Raw genomic sequence first — 25,841 nt, 5'->3', positions numbered from 1 at the left:
TGTGCAGTCGTAACAGTGAGCATTTTCCAAAAGCCACAAGTCTTCCAGTTGCAATTTTATCTCTTACTTTGGCCTAGCCTAGGTTCCAAGAGAACTACTTATGACCATCAAACACTGTTTCAAGCGCTATAGCAAATTCGAAATGACATATTGTTTATGATTTTAGATTGAATAGACTGAAGGAGATTGAAGTCAATAATTAGTTCATTTGCAGTATTTTGCCAACAACACGATATAACAACTGGAAACACATATTCCATATTGTCAAAATAACAAGTAAGCGATTAAAGGGGAAACTTAAATAATCTTTTCAAACTTCAGGCTAACTGAGTCACAAAAATACAGTGTAAGCATGTTCTGAATGAGAAAATGATAGATAGCACACCTTTAGCTCTGCTCCGGTAAACATGAGCTAAATGGAAACACTCCCGGGATACATGCCATCAATATCCCTAACTAGCTGCATCTCCAATTGGCTCAGGACTGTGTAATGAATGTTCAGGACAGGACATAGAATCTTGGCAGGGTGGGACCAGTTGTCTCCGAATAACTCTGAGCACTGACTGATCTGGTACCGACACCTTGATGCGCTTAGAGCCCTGAGAGACACAACTGTGTGAGGAGAGGTGCGAGATGTAGGACCTTCACCCAAAATAAACGCTGTTCCTCTGACAGACAATGCTGTCCAGAGCCATCTATGTACGGTGAAAACCCAAGTGACTTCATTTCATCAGCTCACCATGGCCACACAACGCACCTCCTGTTTTTTTTTTTAGGAAGATGGAAAAGCCTTAAAACAAAACAACCAACACCAGTTTGTTTCTTCAGTAATTTCGGTATATTGTACATGTGCGTTACAATGCTTAAATGAATTTTTTTTTGCAAAAAAAAAAAAACAAACAAACAATGAGAAAGTATCAGAAACAAACTAAAAGGGGTACACTATGCAGCTGTGAGCACTTACCACCTTGTCCCCTCATGCACTGATTTACAGATGTGGGCACGCATGTAACAGTTTTCACTTTTTGGGCCACTGCTTCCCTCTGCTTTCTCTTTTAATTCTTTTGTTTAACCCAGCAAAATCTGTCATAATAATTATGATACTAATAGTAATAATAACTGTAATAATAAACCATGGAAAGTGAAAGGGTAAGAGTAAAAACATAAAATCGATGGAGATAAATACATGTTACAGTCACTCCTAATTAAAAATTGACCATTTGCCATTAGGGAGGAAAGGCCCATCTGCCATCTCCCCCGTGCAAGTTTGCAACACTCTGGCAGAAACAAAAGTCCCTTGTCAATGAAGAAAAAGGAAATAAAAAGGGAATGGAGAAGACTAATCCTCCTGCCCAGAGTGGCCTGTAACAACAAAAACACCAACAACATCATTAACAGAAAAAAAAAAAAATGCCCTCTCTCCCTCTTTGCAGAGTAAGCAGTCTGAATGGAGCAACTGTGGCAGTGACCGTGGAAGCTCGTTTTTTGTGTTCCCGGTGCGGGGCAGTACTTGTCAAGAAATTCCACAGGGCGCTGTGTCCTTCCCCAGATCCTTGAGCACGGCTCCAGTCCTCTCCCTCACCTCTCTTCCCCTCTTTCCCTCTTCCTCTTCTTCTACTTCTTCTTCTTCGTCCTTCTGTCCTCTCACGAGCGACTGCGGTCCTCGGGGGTTCCCACCAGCATCTTGCTGTACAGCTTCTGTTGCTCCTCTTTGAAAGTGTCTTTTACCTTCCCTCGCTTTAGCCCGCCATCCCTACAACACACACACACACACACACACACACACACACACACACGGTTTAGCAGCGTTCCAACAGGAAGGTAAACAGCAGAAACGGTGAGGCTCAATCACCGCTGAGTACTGTGGGAAAGAGCTGTAAGACGCTGGCATGGGTCATAAAGGAAAGTCTGAGACATGTCTAGTGCAGCCTGCCAAAACGGACTGCGTGAACTCAGTAGCAGTTAGAGAGGCTGATATCTTAACCTGCCTGCCAGCACTCACGTGTATGTGCTTGTGTATGTCTGTATGTGTGTGTCTATTAGTGAAGGTGTGTGCATCTGTGTGTATGTGTCATATCTGTGCATTATGTCGAACATGCATGTACAGTACCAGTCAACCGTTCTGCAGGACACACCTACTCATTTTCTTTATTTTCACTATTTTTCACATTTTACAATAATAGTAAAGACATCAAAACTATGAAATAACACAAATGTAATTATGCAGTGACCAAAAACGTGTTAAACAAATCAAAATCTTATATTTTAGATTCTTCAAAGTAAGACATCTAAGAAACAAATTTAAGGCATTTAAAGCATAAATCTTTAAATCAAAATGTCTTTAAATGCATGTTTCTCATTATCTTGATCAGGTGTGTCCCAGCTTTTGACTAGTACTGTATGTGCCCTGTGGATATGGGTACAGCGCTGTGTGTTCATATGTTGTATGGACAGGCTGAAATGTTTATATTTCTCATATATATTTCTGTGAAGGAAAAACATCCAGCATGGCTAACTCACCATAGCAAGTCCACCAGCCCTCCCTGCCTGGCAATGGCTGCCTTTACCCGATTAGCAAACTGCACAGCATCTTCTCCTTCCTGGACAAAGAGGAAAAGCCATCATTCATTTGGTGAGAATTACCAGAACACACACTATCACATGCAAGCAAGTACAAGAGAACTACTCCCATTACTCTTGACTGGAGAGGGTCACATGGGGGGATTATATGTAATATGTGAGGGCAGGGCCTGCTTCAGTTAGCTTTTGTAAGCGTGACTCATTTTAAAATTATGTTTTTTATCAGATTAACATTACAGTTGAACCTCACGGTTTAGCTGCAACTCAAAACAAACATGGCAGAGAATGTGATGATACACAGTGAGTCTGCTGAAGATGTTGGATGACTCTGTGATAATATACAGGGGAGTCTTCACTTCAGTGGATATAAACACTGAATGCCAGCGGGAGAGATAAGGACTATTATATTTTTGACAGAAGGTTCATAAGTAATAAAGTGCAACTTTCAAATTATTTCACAGTGCATAAATTGCTCTCTTATACGCTCCTCCCTAAGAGACCATGACTGTGAAAGATGGCGTGAGTGTGTGAGAGAAAGAGATGGAACGATGGAGACAGATATAATATGCAAATCCAGCTGCACTCAGCAGTAGATGCATTGCACAGCAGGTTGATAGTCAGCATTTGGCTTTATATGGAATCCTTCCTCGATGTCCCAGAGCAGCGAGGGAGAGCAGGCAGCGCCTATCTCCTCGGACCAAAAAAAAAAAAAAAAAAAAGCTCGTTTCCCTAGGCTGCTCATGGAAACTTTGATCAAAGGGCAGAGCACCTCTGAGGGCTGGTCTGGGCAAGGCCCGCTTGCTTTTCTTTGACATTTCACCAAAAAAAAAAAAAAAAAAAGGCTCCCGGGCTGTGCCGGCATTGCGGGGCTTCCAGCCGCCGGAACACGGCAGCCCTGCCAGCTCGGTCCGCGCAAACCCCTTTGTGTCGGACGGGGGAGTTCGCCGCGCTCTACCCTTTCCTGTTATTGCAGGACTGGGCTGAAAACCATGCGTCTGAGCTTTGATGCAGGCCTGGCTGTTTCCTATCCCGACACTGCCACTGAGCCAAAGCCTTCCGAAAAATACAGCATGTAACTCCATTAGCTAGCTGGTATTTCAAAGTTTGTTTATACACCATTATTTGACACAGCATGTAATATACGTTCATTTTGTTTGATGTGTAAGTAGGAAGATAATGGTAGCTACAGTAGCTATTCTTGATAACTATTAAAAAAAAAAAAAAAATTCTCAAAATACTTTTCCTGTTCAATTACGACAGGACTGCAATTATAAGTTAGTAGAAAATATTTGTTTGGTTTGTTGAAGTGGGAAACACGGTGAACTAGGAAGCTGTTTGTGCAATTTAATTCTCTGTAGCTTACCGCAATCGAGAAACTCAGCAGACTTGGTTAATATCCCAACCCCATTGAGAGTAAATGGCTACTCTTTGTTCGGTCCCTGTTTTATTGCCTGGAGTGTAATATTTCATTTCCATCTTATTTTCTTATATTATTCGTCCAGCATTTGTGTACACTGAGCTTACCGCCACCCGCACTGCAGTCTCCACGGCGCTGCATGCTTATCCCTGACCTTCCCAATGCTGAGCACTGATTTGGAAATGCACTCGAGGCAGGGCGCCATTTGCATCGACCAGTCGCAAAACACAGGGACGCATTTGCATTCAGACTCAAACAACAATCTGAGTGGATTCTACAGGAATATGTGAGCAGGCATTCTTTGGGGCTACTTTTTTTTTTCTTTAATTGAACAAATTTGTACAGTTAACAAATGACAAATGGAAACGGTTGGGGTTTAAAGATGTCTAAGGACACCACAGGGTGTCTTTTACTGTGTATACGCTTGCAGTTTGAACACAGTGAATGGATTGCATGTGTAGGGTGAAACCAGCCGGTGTCGTCGTGGCAATGGGCCTCACCTCTCGGCTCATGGGCGGCAGGTACCACACGCTGCACACGATGGCCCAGCTGCTCATCATCCTCAGCAGGTAGTTGACCATCCCGAACTTGCTGCTGTTCCAGAAGGCGTCTCCGAAGCGTGGGTCGTACTGCAGAGGCCCACACAAGCACGGGGTCAAGAGCAGGGACAGAGGCTAACAGCAGATCTGGGACTGCATGGCTTTGAGGCCTACCTTGATGGCAACGGGGTACACCGTGGCACCGATCTCAAAGCTGCCCTTCTTGAACATCATAACAGAGGTGTTGTTGATACAGGTGCCTGGGGAAAAGGCAGAGATTCACACACACATAGATCAACACAATGCCCTGCTTTCATTAGATGGATGCTTTAAGCCTAAGAAAACACCTCAGTTCTAAGGAATCAAATATATTTACAGCATCAGTAATAATACCTAACTTAAATCTCTACCCATCATGAAAATACTCTGCCAGGAAACATTTATGAATAACAGTACAAGTCTTTGTGCTTTGACAAAACAGGTAAAAAGTTTAGTAATGAGAAGCCTGTAAAATTCAGCTTCAGTAAGTATTGTGGGGAGGGCTGCACACAGGATCGCCCACCAAACTCACCTTCAGGGAAAATGAGGATGGGCAGTTTGGTTTTGTCCTCCACATGATCGCTCAGGCTGCAGAAACAGGAAGAAGACCAATCAAGCCACACACAGAGAGGGGAACTTCGGTGTTAACACTGGAATCTAAGGTCATCATTACTTGATAAAAGTGGCATGAAGCAGCATGGAATTATCTTTTACTAACATTTCTTTAAAAAGAGCTGTCCAGGCAAATCAACAACGCTGCTGAAATCACCCTCGTCATTATCCTAAGAGTAGCTCAGGGCTGCCACTACGGGTCAGGAGGATTCAATGTATTTATACACTTAGTCTAAGGGATGCACAGACTGGATTTTAACATATGCAGTGTAGTTAAAATATTCAGATACCTACATTATTATGCCTATATTTATTATACATCTATTATTTACTGCACCTACATTATTTAACACACCTACTGTATTTACCATGTCTCCACATTCCTGAATGAAGCTGCACTCACCTCTGATAACTATACAGTAATGTGCATACAGGTGAAGCAATATAATGTAATATATTTCTAATTCTGACTTTCATGAAGTGAATTTTTCCTGTTGATAACATTTAGTTACTAACAAATTTGAACCTCAGAGTTATGAATACCTCAGCCTATCAAACGGGCATGAAAGTGGACACATGCAAAAAATAGACAATTCAAAGGAACATCTAAACATAAATGAGTGACACTGTCAGTTGAGGCAAAACTTGAAATAATAACAAAACTACGGAGAGGGATAGGACAATAGCAAGAGGGAATTCCACCATTTCTGATATCATAGAGGGCCAGGATAAAATCAATGGCTCACAATCTAGGATAACCGCCACCACAACCTTTAAGAGTAGGTCCATTGTGCATTTTTGCATAGAAATAATGCATTTTGGTGTCATCTACAAACATTTCAAAGATAGGAATGACCTCCCAATGTCTTTGGATCTCCTAGTTTCTACTGTAGACAATTTGCACCCTGAGGAAATTTGCAGGAAATTTGCAGGAGTACTGCAAATTCCCAATGTCTTTGGATGTCTTTCCCAATGTCTTTGGATCTCCTAGTTTCTACTGTAGGAAGTAGGAAATTTGCAGGAGTACTGCAGCAATGTACGCATGCAGTTTTACCGTTTGGCCACCAGATGTCTGTCTTTGACTTCAGAGCGCTCAAACCAGATGTGTGGGCAGGCCTTCACCATGGACCGCTGAATAACCCCCATCAGGCCTCCATGAATTTGCCCCACCTGGAAAACAGCACAACCCTGTCAATTATGCACTGGGTTGGGGAATATACAACAGTCTTCAACAAATTCTATACAATTCTATACAACAAATTCAAAAGCCTACAGCAGGACTTTGTCCTGTCATTTGCAAATATATAACCCAAACCCTTCAGCCAAAAAAACTCCAGTGCTGACACTCATTAATTTTAACACGGTTAAGTGTTACTGTTTTTGTTAGGGACTGTTCTCAGAATGACACCAAAAACCCCCCAGTGTGACAAACAGAACCTGAGCTAGTAGCCCCGCCTACCATTGCGTAGCAGCCGTCGCTGGCCAGGATGATGACGTCGATGGGCGAGGTGTGATTGGCCACACAGATGCCGCCATTCTTCGGCTTGTTCTCGCTGCAAGGAGAGATTCGCGAGCAGAGTAAATGGCACCATTCAAATCCTGCAGGGGATTCCGGTGTTCACCCCCTTCAATACACAGTGCTGAGTGGAGCCCAGGGACTGGCACCTTGAAACACCATCATAAACTCGTTTCAGGGGCCTGAGCTGTACAGTAATATCAAACCCAATCTGTTGTCTACAAAGCTGCCCCATTTTAACAGGCTCCAATAAAACCAGCTGATACATTCCATTTCCATTTACAACTATGCTGCGTATGAAAGTTGGAAAGTTTGGGGGATTTTCGACTCACTGGAACTGCTCAGCACACCAGGACACAGGAGAGTGGCATGGGATTTTTACATCACTGTTTTCAGTGCTCAGAGTTTGTAGACATGTAATAAAACTAAATTCATGCTTGAAATAATAAAGATTACGCACTTATGCGTAAAATAACTGAAGACCAATGCCACTCGATGCCACACATAATGCAATTGTGCCCCCTGTTGTTCATACTGTGCATCAGCAACCATGTGTAACGAATAAAATTAACACATTAACCATATGTTCCTGTGCAAAAAGGAAACACAAAGAGCTCAACAAGCAGTACTTATCTACAATAATCTCTTAACATGGTTTCCTGTGTTAGTGCGTGGGTTGTATGTCCTTATTCTTTTTATGGACATGCTAATAATGCTAATATGGAATCCAGGCAGGAAGCTTTTTCTACTCTTATGCTTGCTCATTAAAGTGCTACCCACACATGTTAAACTGCTCCATTAGATGTACATTTCGAAGACGACATGTGACCCGATTTAAGATTAAAGTTATAAGACCGGCTCGGTGTAGCGTCCGCTGTTTTACTGCAGCTGGCTTCGTGAAGCTGAAGAACCTCTGATGGACTCGCGTAACACGGAGGTGAAACATGCTGCGAGAAACTGCAAGGCGCACGGGTGGCTGTGCTCAGGCAGGCTGTGAAAACACAGGCAGCTCGGGGGGGGCAGAGCCTGACCTCCTCAGAATGCAGGGGTGTGACTCACACTCAAATTCCAGGGGTATACGGTTTCCGATTGCACCGCTCTAAAGAGAGCATCCCCTTGGAGCGCTGGGGACTTTTTAGGCCTGGGGCGCTGCAAAGCACGTGTTGTGACTGGATCACAGCTGTTATAATGTTTCTTTCAAGTCACCACACTTGGGAAAACGAGGCAGAACACAAAAAAGATACCAAGCAACAAAGGGGAGTGAAATAACAGAACACAGAAAGAAATCGGACTGATTGAAAAGCTCATTAAACTAATTTCTTTTATGTTTGTTTTTAAACTCACAAAACTGGAAGGATTAAAAAAAATATACAGGTCAGGTTTGCCACCACTCCAGCTGAAATGTTAACTACTGGGACAAGTTTTGCAATCAGTGCCGTTTTGTAAGCAAAAATAAACAAAAGGAAATTAGAAACTGTGGCTGCCCATTAGAGCTGATTTTTTGGAGGGCCGCCTTGTCACTTCACTTCATTACAGAATAGCTTTTCACGCATTAGGCTAATTGAAGTAGAGCACTCAAGCTAAGGTGCTACTCCACAGTCTGAGGCACTCAGCTTCCTCCCCCATTTCTCACAACATGATAGGACTTAACAGAGGTATGTAGAAATGACAGTGCTCCCTGAAAGACGCAACCTCCAACCTAGGCACATGCTAGCTGAGGAATTCAACCGCTAGCTGTTATTGATGTTCATATACTTCCACAGCAGTAAAAAGACAAAACAAGCATTCTCTTTCAGAAGTGGAATGTGCTTAACCCCTTCAATATCATCCACTGGAGACATATATCATTCTTCAGGCAATCAAATTAGAAAGAGTAAGCTGCAGGCAAAGCCTGAATTCAGAGTACCACACACAGGTAGAATCCTTTTCTGTTGACTGTATACACCATCCCATCTGTCATTGAGCAGGATGTGTTGTGTAATTAGCAGTCTATCATAATGGCTCCAAGCATCCTCTATGTTGAAAAAAAAGAGAGAAAAGAGAGGAAATCAACTGTCCTTCATCAGTTCAGTCACTGTGTCTGGCTCCGGAATTAAAGGCAAACACAGATAAGCTAACTTAGGTTACTTAGTAACTTAGGCAGGTTAATTTGACAATAAAGTGTGAATGATTGGTTCCTTTCAGAAAATGAGCGCTGGTGTCAGAAGGCACTGATCCCCCACTGAGAATGTAATAAATCTTTGCATAGGAGAGACTGTACCTCAAATGTGTGATTTGATTAAAGTAGAACCTATCAGGGACGGCCTTAGAAGGTAAGATAAGGACGTTAAAGTTTCCCACTGAAATAAGACATGCATTAGCAGATATTGTGTTTCAGTGGACGTATTTAGCGTAAGAATGTTTATGATCTACTTTCATTATGCATAAATACTTTGTAAATATTTCTAAAGGATATTTCGCCTTCATCAGGAAGATCTTGAAATGTCAGCACAATGATGATTTCTGAAGCTTTTGCTGTCTTTGCCTTCCTGCTCTCCAGTGTTGATCAACTGATTTATTGATAACTTTTGCAAAATGTATAAAAGATAAACAAAGCAAAGGATGAATTTTGCAACAGTTGCAGATGCAGGTTGGAACTCAAAATGCCTCACTATAAAATGGCATGCAAAATATTCCTAGTGCACAAATGGCAAATTAGAGCGAAACACTAATCCCTGTCCACAGTTCAGAGGCTTGTGGAGTTACTCAACGTACCATAACAAAATTACACGCTTTCCTGAATAAAGGCCTCAGCCACAACCAAAGAATCACATAACTGTGTAACACTGCACAATATCGAGCAAACAAAAATGAACAGAAAATCTTCCTTTCAGGCACGAAATGCCTAAAAGAATGATATGAACCGGTTACGCGTACAGAAAACGTCAAGCGCCGTGCAACGCTGACTGAACACAAAGGATGTTTTGTTGGAATTCAGCGCAACCAAAAGCCCATTCAGTGGGACACATTATATGGTTTTGTTCTCCACTGGTAATTGAGAAACCACCATTTTAATGGCTTCTGTGTCCTGGTCCGTTGTGCACCAACCCTAACCTCACATCATCACCCTGCTGAGCGCTGTCCGCTGCAATGAGTCCCACGCTGTTCCCATGCTGCAACGGGACGCCACTTCCTGTCACTGGGAGTGACTGCAGCAGAGGCCTGGTGCTGGACAGGGCCCGGAGAGAGCGTTCTGTGATCAGCACCGAATAACTGCACGCCTGGTTCAATGACACGGGGCATCTGGCCGCGCTCGCTCACATTAAAGTGACAACCGGCTTATTTATACTGCAGCATAGCTGCCGAGATGGCTACGGTGATATGCTCCCCATCGATTAAACACACTCATCAGAAGCCTTAATCCAGAGCAGAAACTGTTAAGGCAGCAATAATGCCTGCAGTCATAATGGAAATAAATGTGATTTACTGTACTATAAACAGTAATGCATCCTGCTGCTGAGAGCAGCGCTCACTGGCACAGCTCTGTGGCTGTCCGCTGGGTGTCTGCGCATGCCGCAACGCCCAGCTAAGCAGCTTCTCCAAAGAGCGTAAGGAAATATACAGCCGCGGCAGAACACGTGACGCCGTGGGTGGTAAAGCCTGACGCAGAGGTGACACACGTCTGTGTTGCCCTGTGCTTGAGATTTTGAATAGGGCACCGCTGAAAAGTGTCAGAGACTTTAGGATTAGCGTCGTTTGTACGTGTGCCCGGGTGTTTGTTTGTCGAGCACCGGGCCGATCTCGCGGACGTGGAATGGAATGTCCCCGTCTGACCAAGCCCAGCTTTGTGTGTTTGAACGATTATGCCGAAAGGCTTTTGTTTCCTTGCTGGGGCCACCTCTCTGCCCTACGAGGGTTGATACCCAGTGAGACACTGATGCAAGAGACAGGTGGAAAACCCCGGCTTCAGAAAGTAAATGTCTTGCCACGTATTTGTTCCACCCATGCACTATAGCAGCTGAATTTAATTAGCACAACTCTTCAGCTAGGTAGAGGAGCTAATTAGTGAAATCACCTTGTTTAGTGAATAGCTAGAACAAATACATCTTAGGACTTTTACTTTCTGAAGCCAGGGTTTTCCACCTCTGGCCTTCACCAACATTCGCTGCAGACCCCCGAGCGCACAAGTCTAAAGGTCTAACTCGCAAGAAACCATGTCAGCTTAGCGTCTTTGTTCAATGCTTCTAGAATCCCTCCCAGCATAACTCCCCTTCCCTTATTTGTGCAGATTTACTGTATGGTATGCCATAGATGTTATCACATGTATTTATGTCTCGAAGTATGTACGCACGAGTACAACGTGGTCAGTTGTGTCCGGCATGTACTGTTTTACATGCCACTTTAGATTATTACACGTACTTTGGACTCACTCTCAGTAAATCACTTTGGATACAAACTTCTGCTAACTTACAAATGTAATGTAATGCCTAGCAGTGTTATTCCTACCACAATGCAGCAGCGGTGGTGTGACATTGCCAAGGGCGCAACAAAATGCATTAATCCATCAGAACATTGAACCTGAATCAATCTATTACCACCTTTTACGATCCCACTGGCCAGCAAACTCCTTTCAGTCCCCTCTCGTCCCCACACAATCACCTTCATCACCTGTTGCGACAGTGCTTGTGCAGTAGCAATCCGAGCTGAACATGATGTGTAATTACCCCTAATGAAAATGACTTTGTGCCACTGCCTCACACCTGAGGCCTGCTCTCTCAGACTCAGCTGCTCAAGTGGGTCTCCGGGGGTAACCCATGGAAACGGCAGGCTGCCATGACAACAAAGAGTACAGGGGGATGTGTTGCCTGAAAAACAGTGGAAACCTAAAACATGGTCCCATCGCTTCTGTGCACTGCCAGAGCGTCAATTCTGCTAGGAAATTGCCAAATGGTACCTCTTTCCCTGTAGCACCCCCCAAACAACACGAGGCAGGCTTTAGCAGACAGTGTGTGTGCCTTGATGCCGGCTGACCGGGCGGCTGAGAGGTGTGTGCTGCAGACACTGACCTGTCGTGGTAAGTGATGATGGCAGTCAGGGCCCGCACGCAGATCCGGTAGCACATCAGGTGCACCTTCTCACTGAGGAAGTTCTTCATCCTGTAGGGGGCGCACACGAGACAGACTCTTAAAAAAAAATCCGTTTTCCATTCCAGCAGTTTATTTAGTTTTTCTTTTTGAGAGTTCTAACCTACCTCCCATTGGGCAGGAGGCCAATCATGGTGGTCAGAACCACAAGGAGCCCGACTCCAGTGAAGGCCAGTGTCACCCTGTTGGGACGCAAACGCACAGAGGACTCCTGTCAAGCTCACAACAGAACAATTCAATGCAATGTTCCCTGCACATGCATGGTCACCTCCCACACCATCATGGCACAGCATTATAGGAACACTCGTTACTGGGCCCACTGAATTCTGTGATTGGGCAGCTACAACTACAATGTGAGCACTGAATAATTACAGCAGTTGGGTGGTTCTGGTTACATGTGAGATCACTGCTGGCCACCTCCCTAAAAAAATGTATTATGTCATAAAGATAGTCAAGAGAGACAAAAATAAACAACACTGAAATTTGACCTTATTTGTGATCTACACAGAGGAAATGTGTGCCAGACTTTCATTAAAATCTCACACTGTCATGAAAGCCTGTTTATTTCAGTCAGCTGGGTGCAGACCACTGAATGAGCTCCAAACCATCCTTTAATCTGCCCAATCTTCTGATGAAATGCTTCCAGCTTCCTCCCTCCCCTAATGCTGCCTAACAAGTGCATGGTTTAAACTTTCAAAATTCAATTACCGGTTGCACATCAATGAGTCAATGAGTCCTGATTAAAAACAGCTCGGCTTGCCCCACCCCCCCTCCCCTTGCTTCCCCTGTCCCGGGGACGTATTAAGAAATGTGGGTTAAAGCGGGCTGCGTCTCGGGCCTTAATCCTGCCCAAATCCCCAGATGGCCCCTGGATGTGCAGATTTAGCAGAGCTCCTCATTAGCCGCGGTCTGCGCAAGGAGAAACCAGTGAGTCGGCGGCGGAGGGCCGGGAAAACACGCTCGCACGTGTTTTAATGCGTCTCCTGGCGGGAGCCGCTCTGGGCGGCGGGCGCTGACCGTTAAATTGGAGGAATGAAACCTCTGGGAGCAGGACTGGACACAAAGCGACCCTCCGCCTCCCCTCCTCGGCCTGTGTCACTGAGATTCGCTAACTGGTTGTGCGAGAAAGTGGAAAGACTCATAGCTGCGGTGGGTAAAAAAGCCCTGCTGGCACTATTATCAGTCAACATAAGAGAAGGACAAGGCCCAAACCAGCCCTCGAGGCGGTTCATCTGACACACTTACGTAACTGCAGGTGCGCTACTGGGTAAGTGCAGGTATAAGCTGCTCCGGCAGCAAAGTGCTGAACGGTTCAGGTTTTAAGAGCACGCAAAACAGCTGGAAATTTCACGAGAGAGAACTCCCAGGTGATCTAACGACCACATCCAATTAAGGGCATTAATGAGGTAATCTACATCTGGGCTAGAATGAAAATCAGAAGTATTATTTCCACCCGGACAACAGCAGAGATTCAAATGTAGCACACAATAACCACCCAACGAACTGGCCAGGCAAAATAACAACCCCAGAGGGACTGTTACTCTTTCTGTCCTTTCATTTAGCTGGGCGTAAACCGAAAGGGCGCGTCCCAGCATCGGACGGAAAATCTGTCCGCCTCTAAGTTTGGCATCTCAGGAGAGATGAGGAGTCTCAAATTCAGCCAGCTCTGCCAAGTGGCCCAATGTTCTCTGTCAATCCAGAGCTTCCCTGCTTGTGCATTACCAATGAGCTAATAGAGCAGAGTCCAACTAGGCCATCAGGCCGCTTCTCACTGTGCTTTATCAGCTATCAGTTGACCCTCCAAACGGCAAACCTTGACTCTCCATCTGCTAACAGCCACCACCACAGCTCACAAAACCCACTCCCCTGTTCCATATGACTAGCAGTGAGCCACAACACTGACAAAAACACAGACTTACAGCACAGAAGCTTGATTAGAGTTAACCGGATACTCACTAACACAACCACTAACCAAATGATCAACTGTGCATCTAAAAACAAGGGGACAGGCTAATTTTAGCTTCGATGCTCCAAGACCCTGTAAAGGACTCTAATATATGAGACTCTCCCTCAATTACTGTTTTTAAATCTCATTTAACAACATTCCATTTTTTACGGTATGAGTTTCCTTTCACTTTCTTTTGTACTCATTTTTATTCTACTTTTTTATTTTTATTCACAGCGTGAGTGATTTTTATCTGGCTTCCTCGTTTTTTCATTTTCTTTCTCCCTTAACACATACGAAAGGTGCTATATGAAAACAGTCACTGTTACTTCACAATTCTGGGCGATCTGTGGGTAGTAGCTGTCTCTCCACAGTGCCCCCCCCCCTCCTTTTTTCACAATGACGTCACAACACCAGTGAGCACATTGATAGTGCTTGCTTTATCAGCGTACACTTTGGAACACTGCATCTGTTATCTCCATGTCAGCGGAAGGGGGCTGCGTTTGGGCCTGTCTCTGAGGGGGTGGGAGGAGTCAGCAGACGCTGGGTGAGGGGCGCGGACGGATTGCCCTGGCCACCGCTCGGGCTGGGACGAGCCAGGGTCACGGTTAGTCGCGGGTCAGCACCCTCCTTGTTCCCTCGGCAGACAGATCCATTCCAGGGGAAGCCTAATGTGAAGCGACTGCTGGTTTCTCCCAAGCCGATTGGCTGCCAGGCCACCACGACAGACGCTGAGGGATAGACTGCGGGTCTCTCTGGGCCATGGCTGATACTAATGCAAGCTCACTCCCCTTTAGCTCACCATCCATATGGGTCTCCCCCTCGAACTGAGACACAAGCCTGCAGATGTCCCTGTAGATACGGTGTGTCAACAGCTAATGATGTCCACCTGCTTGCATGGGCTCAACACTAATGTATTCCGATGCCAGATAAATGGTACAAATGTAAAACGTTGCAGTTTTCAACTAAGTGCATCAAATGGAAAATGTCACTTCTTAATTCAGTTTTACATTGAATTTCATGCATTTTTATGCTTTTTTTGTAGTTAACCCTCTCATATACACTGGGCTTTAGTCTGTGGTAAACCCCTTCCACAAACAGACCCACTAAACACCCTGTCTCTGAGACCAACAAGGAGAAAGCGCTGACCCAACAATGGTGACCTCAGCGCCGACAGAGACATCTGCCATTCTATGCCCTCCTCTCATTGAGATCACCTCATGGCTGTGTCCTTCATCCACACTCCCTCCGATATTCAACTGTACTCAGCATCCCCCCTGGTCCCGTTCACTGCCCCCGCCCCTCCTCCCTCCCTCCCTGCACTCACCTGAGAGGCAGCAGGAAGCCGTAGCGGATCAGCACACCGAGGCCCCAGAGCACGGTCAGCCGCAGGCTGATGTACTGGAAGTTGTAGTTGCTGCGGGTCAGCAGGTTCCAGGACTCCAGCTCCTCGGCCGAGAAGCGCTTGGTCACCTCGTCGTCCATGATGCTCTCCACGCCCCGCCGGCAGAAGTAGAAGATGTCGGACATCTCGAAGGCGGCCGCCGCGCCCAGGTCACGGTTGCTGCCGCTGCGCCGAATCTCCTTGATCTCCTCCTCCAGGGAGGTGGGCTCCTTGGCGATGATGCCTGCGATTGCGCCCGGGGGCGGGGGCACACAAGAGATGGGGAGACAACCAAGATCAGACCCCACCCGGGTGCAAACACACACACACACACCTCCACACAGATGCGCACAGCTGCCGGTTCGTACCATTAGTATAGGGTTTGTACAGCAGGTGGTTCTTCTCCTTGGCTCCTCTCTCTATCCTCAGTGTGGCCCACTGGAAAGAGAAGGGAAGAATAAGACTCGCATTCACATATGTGGGGAAAAAAAGACTTTGCTTTGTGGCGCCCTCGTTCACTCTGCTTGGCCATTAATCGGCCTTAATGAGTTACTTCTTCTCCGAGGCGATGACTCAGCTTTGTCAGGCAGCAATCTGCTCAAACTCAACACAGCACAGTTTTTCCCCTCTACCTTAAGCTTATTAAGCAGACTGACCTCAACAGCACCGACACGGCCGCTCCGGGGCCCTCTTCAGCTGATGTTAGCTGATCGTCATGACGACAGGCCCTGGACCAGCGTGATGAAGCACTGTTCAATAAATACGCCTAACTGGTTCACAGAAAAACCAGCGTTACCAGGAAAAGAGACCATCCCTCTGCCAACACATGTGACCTTGAGGCCATCCCCTGCTATTGACTCAGAGTAAACTCAATGGCATGGTAAACAGATGATTCTTTTTTTATGGCTAATAGATTCAGCACAGAGTGCGTGCTGCAGAGATGTAGACCGATCCTCTCCTACCCTGCCGCTGATGATAATAACAATATCTCTAATATTCTCTGTCACTGCTCATCAGTCTCTACATTATGAGTGGGCTTAATATAGCACAATTCCTTGCCATTTTATGCCGCATGATTATGTCGAAACTGTTATATAATCTCTAGCACTCAGTCACTTCCTGATTATGGAGGATGGGGCAAGTGGCAGAATAACATTCTACCTGCCCCCAAAACAATGACTTCAGTGTGAGGTAATGGGGTTGTTGGGATTACATAATATCACAAACATTAAAAGGTCTCCTTAATCTTCTGCTCTGACAGAACCAGCCAAAACAGTCAGCTACAGCCTGCACTTCAAAACTCTGCTCCTATAAAGAACACAAGGAGCCGCGTATACGTCAAGCATTCGTCCAGGCTTATTCAATCCGGAGACTCCAAACGGCTTCTGAGATGTGACTTATTCACAGCTTTGGAAGAGTAACTGATTAATGGCATGGCAGTTTTCAGAGTAATGAGTTTCAGGTTAAGAGCGCGCACGTTTCTTTTAGAAAGCATTCGATCTTCCCCCACCCTCGCGCGCAGGCGCGTTTGAGGGGGGAGAACTGAAAAAGAACAGCGTGTTCCCTAGTCAGGCCCATTAAGGAGGAGGAGAGGGAAGGAAAAGGGGGGGCGGCGGTGGTGGTGGTGCCTCGCATCTGAAGCAGGTCAAATGCATTACTCCCAGAACTCGCACCAGGCCAGGGAAACTGCCCTCTGAGAGAGCACAGCGGCGGCCAGCGCAGCCAAAACAGGGAGGCCTGACAGGCTTATTCATGAGGCTAGAATGTCAGGACATTTTTCGCATTCCGCTGAAACGGACAGTCCCGTGAAGCGTGGCGGCGTGAGGCCCGTGGCAGAGATGCTGCCGCGATTCGCCGCCGCCCCTGGTGCTCGCCGGAAAAACTGAAGGCAGCCGCACGGTCTTCACTGATCACCCTCCTGCGAACGCTGGAGCGGGACACGGGTCCCTCAGAGTGGGGTCTGCGCCTTGGCCAGGCAGCTCGCGCTGGGCGATCCAGATCACCACTCACAGCAGAGCGCTTTATATAACCCCTGCGATGGCTTTGTAACACCCTTCACCAAATATCGGTGTCTCGCGACAGTGTCCGTGGGGAGGAACACCCCCTCCGTACTGATTCAGAAGGGAAAAGCAGGCCATTTACGCCCTGGCAAACACAATAGGCTAAACCGGCTCTTCACTGGCTCCATTCACTGTGTTTGGCCTCTTGGCTTCCGAACACAGGTATGGGCGTTTTTCAGCTTCATATGGGATTAGCCGTGATCTTTGTGGTAAATAACATTCACAGAAACAAGTTGGTGGAGAATAACCAACAGGGCGCGACTGCAGTTCGGGGCAGGGTGGATACAGCTCCAGGCCAACAGCACTGCTCACGGGGAGCTCAGAAACTCTGATTTGGATATAGCGCTGCAAAAAGAGCACACAAGGAGAGCAGACATGCTGTGAGCGTGACGCAGGTGCCGGGATCTCAGCGCAGTTTGTTGGGTTGGATTTCTTTTCAGAATGTGTCTGATCAAAATAAATCTGGTTTCACCAAAATGTCTCATTGAGGACCGTAAACAAACACTTCTGCTGATCCAGGAACTGGCAGAGTTCCCTCTTCTGAGCCTCTCTGCACGGTACAATGAATCAACTCTTCGGGTTCTGCCTTTCTTCTGATCAACATCCGCTAATATCACAGTTAAAATTCTGTGGGTGTTCCCTGATAGGGACAGATGAACACACATATAATTTAAGGAAGTTTATGAACAGATAAAACGTTTGTCTGCAATTCACACGCTCTGCAGTCAAAAAGAAGATCTCTGACCACAGCTGTGTTCTCTATCTAACTGCAGCAAGCAATGTGTGACATGAAACAAACCCCAGATTTTAAGTGTATTTTTAAATGTCTGACGTACTTACGCATTTCACTGAAAGGGTCCAGCTTTTACAAGAAATAAGACCCCGATGTCTTATATCAGAGTGAGCCTTTCACACTTGGCCATGTCTTGACAGAAGTATATATACTTCAACGGTGTCATGGAAAATTTGCATTGAGTGAACCGGGGGGGGGAAATCAAGACAGGGTTTCAGCTTTCTGCCATAGCATGCCAGTAATTAACAACTTCCACCGAGATTCCTAAAGCAAAAAGCATCCAAAGCGTGCCGGGGTGCGGACTGGGGGCGACGGCTCATTTGGCTGGCCTGAGCAGGGCGTTTAAAGGCCAGCGTGTTCCCTTCTATATCGGCACTGGGACAGAGAGGTGTGGGAGCACGGGTCATTACATAACACTACAACAAAAAGGAAAAAGAGGAGGGGGGGGGTTGAGTCTCACATATCTCCTCATAACAGATTAGAATGAGCTGTAGGCCAGAGGCGCCCTTTCCCCTTGCTGCCCCTCCCACTGCCCCCCCCACCCCCTCCTGCCTCTCATTCTCTCCCTTGTCAATAGCACAGTCTTGTTTGTTGGAGATGTGCTGCGTCATCACACCGGTATAATAGCACGGTCTGTCTCTGCGGGGCTATCCGCCTCCGAATGAGCTGCTGCCTCCCCGCAGAGAGAAGGTCTCCATTCACGCTCAAGAGGGCAGCTGTCTGAAGGCCTGCCCACACAGAGCGGCTGCACAAGAGGAGCGGAGGAACGCCTGACGATCGGCGCACCAGAACAGACACTCAGCCTCAACTTCAGTCTGCACTTGGATCTCACCATGGCAAGTTTTGCTGTTTCTTATCTGCAAGTAACTGAGCTACAAAACATCAAGCTGAACCTCTGGGTTTTCACCCATTCCATCATCACCATGTATGGTTGGAACTAATGTATCACTGCCCAATACTGAGTCATTCACTCATACAAAACCCCCCACTCCAAGATGATCCAAGCTGTTTTCGCTCACTCCTTCCCACACAACTATGTCATCTGGCTATCACCCAAGCCTTGAAATATTGTCTAATTCTTATGACAAATGAACATATAGCCCTCAGCTGAAGCCATGTGGCCACTTTTGACCTTTCACCCCACTCTCCTGAGAATTCTACTTTCATGGTGCGGGGGGTGGAGGGGGAGGGGGTTCTTCCAACCCTAATGCCCTCTGTGCCTCAGAGCAGATTATTTCTGGTGCCTGCGCTCCCTCCCCGGGCGATTCCTGGGAAACTGCTGATGGATCTGGCATTGACACCAGAGCGGGAGGATGAGTAACAGGAGGATAACCTTCTCCAGTTTCAGCCAGCTCCAGGAGATGTGCTGGTGAGACCAGGGTGCAGGCCCTCAGCAGTGCAGAACTACCTCTAATGTTCCACTGCAACGCTCTTTAACAAGGAACACTCACTTTCAGGGGGGTAAGTGATAACAGTCCCCTCCACAGGGACTCCTACATTTACAAGCTGGGAGGCTCCCTTTCCTAGTGTCAGCAAGCCCTTGGGTAAATAGGGTCAGGGCTTGTTGACCTAGCAGTCTCAGGTCACCTCCCCTTATTGGGTTAAGTGCAAACAAAAGCTGGAGCTAGAGCCAAGTTCAACACAGATTGGGGAAGATGATCCACACGGTCTCATGGCTTGGTCCCTGTCCCGGGCCTCCACACACGCGCTACACTCAGGATGACAGGACAGGAAAGGAGCCCCACACCCATCTCACGATCTCTGCACAGACGATCCCCTGCAACACACAGCCTGGCAACAGCGGGTGACAAAGTGCTTAACAGACGTGCACATGCACAGAGGCCTTGCCAGGCCCACCAAACGGGTTTCTTCCAAATGTTCTTTATTTAAGCGACGATGTGATTTAAATCTGATTTAACAGATTAGCTATCCATGCTCAAAGAGGACAGCTGTCTAAAGGCCTGCCCACTGAGGGAGAAGAGGTGCACATGCTATTCTCCACACCATATCAAACCTCGGCTCAGCTTCGGCCCACACCTGGAGCCCTGATATCACCACAGCGAAAGCTGTTCTCATATTGAAGTCAATCACTCTCATACAACCTTGCTGTCTAGTTGAAGTGTTCACTAATTCCTTCATCACCACTATGTTATCTGGACATCACCCAAGCCTGGAGATACTGTCCAGCTCACAGTACAAATGAATACATCTGATAAAGAAAAAGACATACCGTAGTTAAATTCTGCAATTTGATCATCAGACAGTGGCTGATGGGGTGGGCTCGGGGAAGCAGAGCTTGGCGTGACACTTCTTACAGTGCGGCAGAAAAACAGACCCTACAATTGTGATATTACCTGTAGACACCAACCACACAATTCACCGTCTGGCAACAGATAACACCGGAGGGTGAAAAAAATTCAAAAGCCCTGCACACGGACAGAGGCCAAATACTTTATTTCGGCTGGTCTTAATACATATGGATACACGATTTAAATTTGATACAGTTGGCCGAGTTAAAGGCAGGAAGTACGTAATCTCATCACCCGCAGTGCCAGGCTCGTGAATGCCAGTATCACTCGTTGTGCGTGCAGTGGAAATAAAAGAGGCTCTCCACGTGACCCAACAGGAAGGAAACTAAGCAAAGAGTGTCAGAACCAGCCACAAAGAGCAGCGCTGCACCAGCACAATAGATCAGGGACAGGCACAGCGGCAAAGGCTGCAAGTGACCTCAAGTAAACTCTGCTTTCAGTAATGCAAATAAAGGCAGGCAGCCTTAAAGGAGAACTCCATCCAAAAAAAAAAAAACTTTTGGTATGTTTTGACATATCAGGTACTTTTATGCACAACTGTGCATGCACAAAACATGTCATTTATAGCTAAGAATGCACTTACTAAAAGGAAGAGCTTTACAGTGGAACGGATGGAGAAATGAAACTCGGTACTGAAAAAAGCGGATTTTCCACAGAAAGCTGTCCGATTACCTTAAGACTAGGAGAAACGTGTAGAAAAGCTCCTTGGGAGTTTATTAAAGTGTGGATTGGGAATAGAATTTATTTCAACATTTAGAACTACAGTGTAAACAAGAGACAATGCTCACAAATCCTTTCAATGGAGGAGTACCTGCTAACAGGGCAAGTCTTCAAAGTACAAGTAAGCTAATGGAACTGTCACCATACACAAACCACACACTGATACCCTCCCGTTGTTTTTCTACATGATCTTCTGTGTCTTAAGATGAAAATACAGCCATCCAAAGAAAAGCCATTAGTGAAGCCAGCTTGTGTCATCAGCTGGAGAAGGGCTGAGCTGTAGTCTTTTGAGATGCAATTCAGGACGGGCAACCTTGCACACAAGTACTTAACGCATACAACAAAACATCCAATTTTACTTTTTTTTGCAACAGTGCTCCTGAAAACAGGCACAGCGAAACCAAGAGACAGAACAAACATGTTGTACAGCAATATTCCACTGAACACCACCACACCACAGAACATTTTCCTGCCTGCTGTATTAATGACTTTCTACACAGCATGAGTTGCCAGCATCCAGACTATATAACTTGATACTGGGCTGCCAGGTAATATTACAATCAGTAACAGATTAAAAACACAGCATGGCTCTTGAGTACTGAAAACAACTGGAGTGGTCTGATACCTTAATTCAGATATTTATATTCAACATTAGCATAATACATTAGGTATTACGCCTTAGGCGGGTGAGGATCGAAAGCACTACTCTGCACTTTGTTAATGCTTCTGGCATTCATGACCTGCCGTCGTCCAAGATAAGGCCATCCAAGACAAAACGCAGGTGTAATTATTGACAAATTTCAGAGGAAGTGATCCCAGACTACAACAGGATCCCTGTGAGGGAGGGTGTGAGGAGAACACTGCGTGACACATGGACAGCAGAGTGGTGTAGTGGTAAGGAGCAGGGCTCGTAACCAAAAGGTTTCTGGTTCGATTCGCCACTGCCGCACTGTTGTTGTACCCTTGGGCAAGGTAAACAATCCACAACTGCCTCAGTTAATGTCCAGCTGTATAAACAGATAAAACTGTAACCTACTGTAGAGTCGCTCTGGATAAGAGCGTCTGCTAAATAATAATGCAGTGTAACGTAATGTAACGTACACTGGAGGTAGCGAGAGCTATATGCTACACAGCAGCGGGACGTGCTTGGCTACACGCCTGGCGCTTACCTCGAAGATCTTGAGCAAGGTCTTCATGTACAGGCGGCGGATGCCGAAGGAGACGCCGAAGATGGCCGGCACGATGATGAAGACGAGCAGCAGCGTGAACCACACGGTGAAGGAGATGCCCAGGAGCATGCATAGCAGGTTGTCAAATGGGGAGGGGAACCAGCCCATCTTGGCGGTCAGGGGTGGGAGGGGGGGGTGTGAGGAAGCGAGAAGAAAAGGGTAATTGTGAGCAGAGATAAACAGTTTGGCCGGACTCCCCCTGAGGGACTCCCTTCCCTTCCCTTTCCTGGCCCTCTTAAGGCCACAGTCTCCACAGCCTGTTGTGCTGGCACACCGGGCTCCCCCGAGCAGAAGGGTGGAAATCCACCTCCATGGACATGAGCGTTCCGCGGGGAACCCCCCCCGCCCCTGTCAGCCGGAAGTCCGTGCTTTACTTATGCCCCCCTTCAGCAGCTGGTCTTTCCTGTCTTCGGTTACGTCCACTAGCTTATTTCTCTTTCACCACCAACAGAGCCACTCAAATGAAACCGGCCTAGTCAGTCATCTGTCCGCCGGCAAGAAAACTATAGAGGATTGTGACAGAGTCAATTCCGTTAAAAGTGCCCTTTATTTTTTTTCCCCACCTACGCTTTTTTGAGGTGGTTCTTCTTGCAGTCCTCAGTCAAATGTGAAGTTTGTGAAATGGACTGAAGCAGGCAGTGTGCCTGGTGAGTAAATCCTTAAGGAGGAATCCTCAGGTCTCCAAGGGACCAAACGTTGCTGTACCTGAGAAAGTAAAAGGAAAAAAAGGTTATCTTCCAATTTTAAGCAATTATTTTCAACAAAGGAGAACGACTCAGAAGCTGTATTGGGCAATGCCTCCTCCTTAGCCCGTTACAGCTGTGGGGGCCACTAACGGCACCCATCTCAGGCTATTAAATTAAGGAGAGCTATAAATGCTCAGCTCAGCGGTTGCTCGCATGCAAAGCCCCCTGACCTGCCCAGCTGGGTTCACAAAGCAATGGGCAAGGCAACTCAGTGGACATATTTTAAGCCACATGTTCTCCAAAGTGGGGTGGGGTTGGGTCACTTCTGCATTCTCAATATGCAGATGACACCATCACCCACACTTCCACATACAAGCATTCTCAGTTCAAATGTCTCGATAAATTATTGACTGCAATTCACAAAAAATTCCAGTTCTAAGCCTGATTGACATTGACTGGCCTTAGCTGTCTGTGTGGCACTCTAATGCCACACAGTATGGTGGTTTGAATTAAAACTGATGGAGTGTCACCTATTAGCTGTTGACACCGCAGTATCTTCAGGGAATGCTTGTACTTGTTATTCTGGTTTAGGGGCAACAACAACAAAAAGATAAAAGAAACAATGTGAATTACAAACAAAGCTGGAATACAGCAGAAAAGATAAAATAGTCACCATCTAGGCTTTACTATCAAAGATGAGAACTGGACAAGACAACTTAGGTATAATTAGTCATTGAAAGGGTAAGATTTTCTGGCTATGGTATTTTACACAGAATACACACACGTACTTCCAACGGAATCCACTGAAACTGGGGCGGACTGACATTATCAGGGCTTGGCCAACACCATGCACCCCTGCCAAGCGTGCAAACACTTTCGGCTCACCTTAGGGATATCAGAGGGTCAGCATGGTGCACATGGATCAAACCCAATCCGCCCTGCTGGCTGACATACAACTCTGAGATGGTGCCCAGCAACAAACAGGCAGTACACCAGACACAAATAAGTATTCACAACAGCAGCAAAGATTCTGAAAGAGCTGAGGACCTGAGGGATAATTAGGCAAACCCATTTTAAAGACCAGTTCCTCCTAACCCCCAGAGAGACTAGAGCCCTCACAGATGTACAAGGTTCACTGAATAAGAGTTCTCTTTCTCTCTCCAGCACAGCTAGTGCTACCCATTCAAGTAACAAGCCAGGTTCCAGAACACATTGTTACAGGGAACAAGCCTTGCAAAGAGCTGTTTACAAAGCAGGGTTTGCATTCACTACACTGCCATGAAGCCCTGAAAGGAGGAATGGGGCAGGAGGCTGTGTCCAGATGTGTATCCAATCAACGTGAAAAATACAAACATCGAAAACACTTAATTCCAAACCGTGTATCAACAATGTTGATAATCATTAACACCTAGTGCAACGATGCACCATATTGCAGTAAATTCGCAATCCAAAAGAGAAAATTCTATTTTATACATCCAAAAATTTAAAAAAAAAGTTTACAAGGCGCAGAATATTTTTGTATTTATACCTGCTCTCTTTGCGAAGTGGGAGGGTTTTCTCAATCCAGGATGTTATCTGGCTGGCGCACTGCCCTGCTATCTTCTCAGTGACAGATGGTACAATATCCTAATCTAACAAGCTAGCGGTGTGCGCTGGCTACCCAAGCATACAACGTACAATGATTTTGCTACCGAACGGAAGAGGTTTAGCTGAGGCTAAATTTGGGAAGTCCGGGATGTTGTTACCTAGTTAGCTAGCCAGAGCATGTTGGCCTGTCCAACAGATGTTGTTCCTTATAAACGAGGTGAACTGTGCTGAACAATTCCAGTCGCGAACAGTTATGTGGCTACCTAAATTTCGAAGCGACACATCAGCGTCGCTTACCTCTGTAGCAACCTACTACGCCACTCAGTTCGTGGGACCAAAACTCGGGATAAGAGTATCTTGCAAGATGGCTAAAATTGTTAGTTTTCTAGCTATCTTTTATCGTTTCGCAATTTAGGAGTCTCTCAACTACTTAGCCACAACAAAATAAACAATTCTGTCAGCTAGTTTTAATAACACAATGACAAGCTAATTAATCACCCACAAACGCCGCTCCTCGCTGGCAAGCACTCGGTCCACAGCGCATCTTTTCATGTTTCCGCGACAGCTAGCAGGGTCAGCTACCGCGCTAGATAGGTATGAACACCGTTCACCACGTTTCATATCGAAGACAATAACAAGCTAATTAGCTCACATTTGGCTCGTATTACAATGCATTCGTTACTAGCAACCCCGCTTACCTATCCAACAATTTGTCAATAACTGATGTGACAGTGTCGTGGCTTCCTAGCCAGTTAGCTACATCCTTCCATAGGCATCCTGCGTTACTCGTTCCAGAATTTCCAGCTAGCGATGCATGTGATCTGATTATGATTAGTATCATGCCCAGGATGCTAGTTATTAGGCTAAGTCAGTTAGCTAACGTGGCTACCTATCAGGACTTGTGCGAAATAGCTGGTTACATCCATCAGATAACGGTAATGGTGGCTAGCTACCCTCGCTAAGCATGATGCCAATGTCATGACACGTTTCCGTCCATCCCCGTAAGCATTAGCTCGCTAGCCATCTAGCCATGGAAATAGCTGGCTAGCTACCGTCAGCTAATATTGACTGCACCTAAGCATGACAAACACTACCCATTTTGCTCAATAGCTAGCGATTTCAGTGTCGTCCGAATACTTACTCAATTTCCGCCGGTGATCTGTGTTGCAATATGCCCCTGCCTTTGTATTCGGCCTGCCACTTCGATCATCAATTCTGTCCTCCACCCGGCTGGACAGGAACGCGCTGCGCGTCGACTGCGCGCATTGTGCTCTCCCGCGCGCACGGCCTCTCTGCTTGTCG

The 25,841-nt window shown here is 46.3% G+C and overlaps 1 protein-coding gene across 3 annotated transcripts; it reads right to left on the bottom strand.

Annotated features, from left to right (window-relative positions):
• Window positions 1-1,579: 1,579 nt before the first annotated feature.
• Window positions 1,580-25,816, bottom strand: gpat4 (glycerol-3-phosphate acyltransferase 4). Of its 3 annotated transcripts, none has more exons than XM_036527444.1 (13): window positions 25,681-25,816; window positions 22,207-22,971; window positions 15,524-15,593; window positions 15,099-15,399; window positions 11,934-12,008; window positions 11,749-11,838; window positions 6,647-6,740; window positions 6,242-6,357; window positions 5,108-5,163; window positions 4,711-4,796; window positions 4,498-4,626; window positions 2,521-2,600; window positions 1,645-1,753 (listed from the first exon to the last, which is right to left on the bottom strand). In XM_036527444.1, the coding sequence occupies exons 2-13, from the start codon at window positions 22,372-22,374 to the stop codon at window positions 1,645-1,647; spliced, it is 1,374 nt and encodes a 457-aa protein (XP_036383337.1). In that variant the 5' UTR covers window positions 22,375-22,971; window positions 25,681-25,816. The 3 variants fall into 3 exon arrangements, with proteins under 3 accessions (XP_036383339.1, XP_036383337.1, XP_036383338.1); XM_036527445.1 differs by lacking the exon at window positions 25,681-25,816 and adding an exon at window positions 24,481-24,885; XM_036527446.1 differs by lacking the exon at window positions 25,681-25,816 and having other exon boundaries at window positions 1,580-1,753; window positions 22,207-22,374.
• Between the last annotated feature and the right edge of the window lie 25 nt (window positions 25,817-25,841).

This window comes from Megalops cyprinoides, chromosome 4, assembly GCF_013368585.1.
Source record: "Megalops cyprinoides isolate fMegCyp1 chromosome 4, fMegCyp1.pri, whole genome shotgun sequence".
Classification (NCBI taxonomy): domain Eukaryota; kingdom Metazoa; phylum Chordata; class Actinopteri; order Elopiformes; family Megalopidae; genus Megalops; species Megalops cyprinoides.
Note: the sequence above shows the minus strand (reverse complement) of the source record. Positions and strands in the feature narration are given on the sequence as shown.